Genomic DNA, 5,367 nt, shown 5'->3' with positions numbered 1-5,367 from the left:
ACTATCAGGTAAAGGGCTCGTTTCAAAAGCTATAGAAATCTACAACGTCTTAATAAGGACTATCAATGTGCTGCCCCATAACAAAGGGCAGGCGACAATCTTATTTCATTCAATAAACCAGTCAAACTGCTTGGCAATTAGGAAAATAGAAGTTGGGAGGAAAATGCTCCAGGGATCCACTTTATCTTCTAGCAACGTAAGCTACCAGCAGAGAGCGATACACTGAAGCTAGTGATGGAACCTCACGTAGGTACATCAGACACGCCAGATCTCACAGCACGGTGACAACCACTCTCATTCTATGTCCAACTTGTTGCACCACACCCCCACTGCTTAACCGCAAGAGGCTCCGCCTCCTTTAATTCTTAAAAAAGAAGCAAACAAGCCAGCTCACGGCCATTGAGTCCATTCAGACTCCCTGCCGCCCTAAGGAACAAAGTACACTTACTCCTTGGAGTTTCCAAGGCTGGGAATCTGGAAGGGAGCGAACAGGCTCATCTGCCTCCCCTCAAGTGGCTGCTGCTGGGGTCGAACTGCTGACTTCGTGGTGAGTAGCCCAATGTGTAAGCCGCTCGGTCACCAGGGTTCCTTTCTTTACGACTGCTTTTAATCAGTGAGTCCTCTCTTTATTAAACGTACTGACTCCAGGGGTGCCATCTGCTTCCTATTTCGATCCTGTCTGACAGGCTGTGAGGACCAGGAGAGTACAGCACCCCCAGATCCATGTTCCCACAGGAGCCCGCTGCCTTCCGCTGCGGTTCCGAAAACAGTGGACTCCCCTGGGGCAGACCTCTACGCTTCCAACCAAGCAGAAGTCACTGGTTTTCGACAAGTAAGTGTCATCTGCAAGCATAAATGTCACCTACAGACATAGCCTTTGACATCCATTGACAGAGCGGCTTAGCTTCTCCACATCTCTGCCTTCTTCATCCCCGGAAGAGGATGTTTACTCTCCCTCTGCTGGTCATGCTTAAAACCCGCTCTCTCAAATGCTTTGAAATGATGAGGGCAAAGAATGTAAAGATGTGCTTTACACAATTGATGTATGTGTGGTGATAAGAGTTGTATGAGTCCCTAAGAAAAAGTTTAAAACAAAACAAAAAACTCGCTCTCTTTTCCAGTCCCTGGAGCTCTGGGAGCTTTAGGCGTTGGTGCAGACATGGCCAAGTCCAAGAACCACACCACGCACAACCAATGCCGGAAATGGCACAGAAACGGCATCAAAAAACCCCGGTCACAACGATACGAATCTCTTAAGGGGGTGGACCCCCAGTTCCCAAGGAACATGCGCTTCGCCAAGAAGCACAACAAGAAGGGCCTGAAGAAAATGCAGGCCAACAACGCCAAGGCTGAGGCTGCTCGTGCCGAGGCCATCAAGGATCTTGTGAAGCCCACAGAGGTCAAGGCCAAGATCCCAATGGGCATCCACCGCAAGCTCAGCCGACTGGCCTACATTGCCCACCCCAAGCTTGGCAAGCGGGCTCGGGCACGTATTGCCAAGGATCTGAGGTTCTGCCGGCCCAAGGCCAAGGCACAAAGCAAGGCTGATGCTCCAGCCAAGGCCACGACTCCAGCAAAAGCTCCAAAAGATGTCCCAGCCCCAGCTCAAGCTCCCAAAGGTGCCCAGGCTCCCACAAAGTAAAGTTCTCTGTGTGAGGGCCAGGGGGACTGGTGTGAGCCCTGGGCTGCCGCCTGCATGGCGCTGGTGTCTTCTTGTTCTGCTTGTTGTACAAATCAACCCAGGCAGCGCTGTTATGGTGGGGGGGGGACTATCCTCAATGCTTCAAGACCCCCCCCCTAAGAACCTTCAGAACAAAATGTTAGCTCCCCTCTTGGGGAAAAGCCCAAGTAGCAGGGATTTGTGTGTGGGGACTTTGTAGGTCTCTAACTGGGTATATAAAAGGGTCAAAATGAAATAACAACACACCATGGTTCAGACTCATCCTTCCTGGCATATCTTCATGTGAACTGCTGCCAGCCTCCCACACCTGGTCCTCTGCCTTAGAAGATGGTGCTCGGACGAGGTGGGGAGAGAGCGCTCACTGTCTCCAGACTCCACAGGCACATCCCTGTCTCAGGTGGGCTGTGGAAAAGGGCCCTGGCCAGGACTGCAGACCCCAGGAAACTCACGCGTCTGCAGTCAGTTGCCCGGTCATGGCAATCTTGTCAGTGCTGCTGCCAGAGGCATCTGAACTGTCGGCCCTGCCGGCTTCCACCTGGGTGGCGATTGCGATGGTCTGGGAGGCCTTTCCACCAGCCTTTTTATCTTAGTTCTTCTATACACTGCTGTAAGCAATCGGCCCCTGACCTCCTGCCCACTCTGTCCTAATCACCCCAGTGTTGAGTCCAACGCATCACCAGCTTGTGTCCTTGGCATCCAACAGAAACATCAGAAGCAGGGTTTTTAATGACCGGTGAGGCTCCTCTGTCCCCCAATCCCAGTAGAATCCAACCTCGAGCCTCTGTGCGCCTTGGATCCTGCATGAGCCAAGGAGCTGGCCCCTGTGCCTCAGGGATAATTGCAATGAGACCTAGTCACCCCAACTCACACCTCTAGGAGAGTGAGCTCTTTTCTCCCAAGTCTACACCAGGCCATCATAGGAGAGTCGACCTTCATTCGGTTATTCATGCATTCGACGTTTAATAGGCATTGTGGATCGCACACAGTGCTAGTATTTGGGATAAAATGGTCAGCAACAGCCAAGGGGGGTGGGGGGGTCTGTAAAGGACATGAGACTGGCTGGCAATTGGCAAGAAGCCCCAAGCACAGCTCTGTTTCCCTTTTATCCTTCGCACATCCTCTAATGCTGGCTTCCAGACCCGTGGGCAGCAGTTTTTTCTGCTCTGTTTTGTTTTTGCAAAATCCACTCTCACTTTTGTGCTCCTCAGTGTTTGACACCAGCTCACCTTAGCCACATAGTCAAAGCGAAAAGTCAAGAATGAGTCACTCAGAATGAACCGTCCACACAAAAGTTCCTCAGAATCGTCCAGGCATGATAACAAGCCAACACTCATTCACTTACAAGGGCTGAGACTCAAGTGCTCGTCTCAACAGATTTACTTTCTACAGAGACTTCGATTCTGCTCCCCTGTGTGGCCATTCAACTCTCCATCTTGTGACTCTTCCAGGCCATGCTCCCCTGACCAGATTGACTACCCCATCCCCTCGCTCATGTGTGACTCTTCCAAAATTCACAGTCTTGAGCCAGAGACTTGGATAAAGATCTCTGTTGGGCCGTGGATGTTCCTCTCCTCCAAAATATCCATGTATTGGGAGTTCTGACCGTGAAAAGGCACTTGAAGTTCTGCTAATTAAAAGCATCAAATAATAAGATCTTTGTTTCCACACAGTTGTGAAACGCATTGTCTTATTTCTCAGAAAGGCACTGGCCAGAAATGTCTCAGCAGCTGCTGCCCGTACATCCACTATGAATGACGTGAGCTTGTGCTTTTTGGGGTGTTGTTCAAATGAAACCTTACAGCCGTGTAGACCCAGGGGCGCTCCTCCTCTGGTCAGGCTAGAGGGTAGTCAAGTCCTTAAGACTGTTTGTTCCAGGAGATGAGTGGGTTCACTCCACAGGGGGCTAGGATGGATGGGGGGAGTCAGGTCCCCATTCCCGTGGAGATTGATAAAAGAAAGAATGGGGTCAGGGGAAGAGACTTTCCACATGAAACGTCCGAGCAGGGCAACAGATTTCAGAGAGACAGATTCAAGAAAGACATAAAGATGTACACTGACAAGAGATACAAGCCGCTCGTGCAAGAACTGCGATCAAGAGCCGGGAGGGAAAGTGATTGTGTGAGATCAAGTTTCCATGGTGGAATCCCACATTCCGGTAGCAGTCCTTTCATCTACTGGGAAGCCCACAATAAAAATTTTTAAAGCCTGTTTCCAACTTGCGTCTGGCAGGGGGAGGAGTTGACATGGTGCTGGGGGGAGGGGGGAAGGGTGAGGCTTGTGAGATGCCTGAGGAGGGGGACATAGGAGCACAACCTGGAGGGGGTCTAAGGAGTGTCACTGAATTGGACACATAAAAGTGACATTGGCAAATGTTTTGTCGCTTATGTTTCACGACACTAGGAATAAAAAAAATGATTAGGAAGGGGTGGGATGGGGGAAGCAAATGGAGAAGATATGCAGCGCATCTTCCCAGCAGGCTGCAGGGAAGTTGAATCCTGCTTCGGTGATTTCTCACGGTAGGGCCTTGGCATACTGAGGGCCTCAGTCTTCTCCCCTGTGATTTGGGCTAGTAAATCCCACCCCACAGGATTTTGAGACTTTAACAAGTTAACCAACGTATGTGTGGTTTAAATAGTAGCTTCCTGCCTTTTTTTGGGAAATATGGCTGACTGGGAGGATGAACAGGGAAAAATAGCTAAAACAGTGTAAGGAATTAAAAATGTTTATTATTACACCTGCATTACTTGGGGTTCTTCAGAATTGAACATATAAGCGTTAGACCAGGGCTACCAGTGAAACTTTCTGAAAACGTGAGAATGGCCCTGCCCAAGACTGCAGTCGCTCCATGAGCTCTGGCTAGTGCAACTGGAAACCGTCATTTCGTTGTAATTTTTTAAGATGTAAAGGGTCATGCTTCCCTGGGGGCTACCGAGCACGCTTCTAGATATTTCTAGTCTTGGGGAAGTGGAAGAATGTTTCATTTAAGCATATAGATAGCAAAATGTTTCTGCCCGGCTTCAAATCCCACTTCTCCATGCTAACTGGGTGATTTGTACGTGATGTCCTCTAAAACGTCTTGTTCGCTCAGGACCTCTTTTCAGGGGAGCACAGAACAAAACACGACTCGGTCCTGAACTGCCCTGGTCATCCTTGTGATGTGGGAGACCACGGGTGCAGCCACAGTGGGTCCTGGAGGACCTTCCCCTTTTGCTCTGACCCTCTGTTCTGCCAGGCATGGTGTCCTTGCCCCGGGACTAGTCTCTCAAGATGCAGTCTCACCATCCTCACTTCAAAGAAGCCTGCTGGTCGTACATCCCCGAAGAAAGATCGCTGCGACCCCATTTGGAGATAAGGTCTTGGCAGACATCATGGAGTTAAAGCGAGGTCATCTGGATTCAGGGGGGGGGGGCCACGTCAATGACTCCTGTCCCTGTTGGATGTGAGAACTGGGACACAGACACACAGAGGGGAAGACCATGTGATGGCAGAGGTACAGTCTGAATTGATTCATCTACAAGGTGCAGAACACCAAGGATTACCTGAGGCCACCAGAATCTCCAGGAAGCAAAGAGTCTTCTCTAGAAACTTCAGAGAAAGCATGGTCCTGCTGAAACCTTAATTTGGGGTTTATACCCCCCCCCCAAGACTGAGAGAGGGAGGAAAACATGTCTGTTGCTGTATGCCTC

At 50.2% G+C, this 5,367-nt stretch overlaps 1 protein-coding gene across 1 annotated transcript; it reads left to right on the top strand.

Moving 5' to 3' along the window:
- Positions 1 to 1,159: 1,159 nt before the first annotated feature.
- On the top strand, positions 1,160 to 1,642 carry LOC142424697 (large ribosomal subunit protein eL29-like). The gene has a single exon (XM_075530086.1). The coding sequence runs from the start codon at positions 1,160 to 1,162 to the stop codon at positions 1,640 to 1,642; it is 483 nt and encodes a 160-aa protein (XP_075386201.1).
- Positions 1,643 to 5,367: the final 3,725 nt, after the last annotated feature.

This window comes from Tenrec ecaudatus, chromosome 13, assembly GCF_050624435.1.
Source record: "Tenrec ecaudatus isolate mTenEca1 chromosome 13, mTenEca1.hap1, whole genome shotgun sequence".
Lineage (NCBI taxonomy): Eukaryota > Metazoa > Chordata > Mammalia > Afrosoricida > Tenrecidae > Tenrec > Tenrec ecaudatus.
Note: the sequence above shows the minus strand (reverse complement) of the source record. Positions and strands in the feature narration are given on the sequence as shown.

What these genes read in the sequence shown, in the direction of transcription:
- LOC142424697 (XM_075530086.1), top strand. Translation starts at nt 1,160, where the DNA reads ATGGCCAAGTCCAAGAACCACACCACGCACAACCAATGCCGGAAATGG.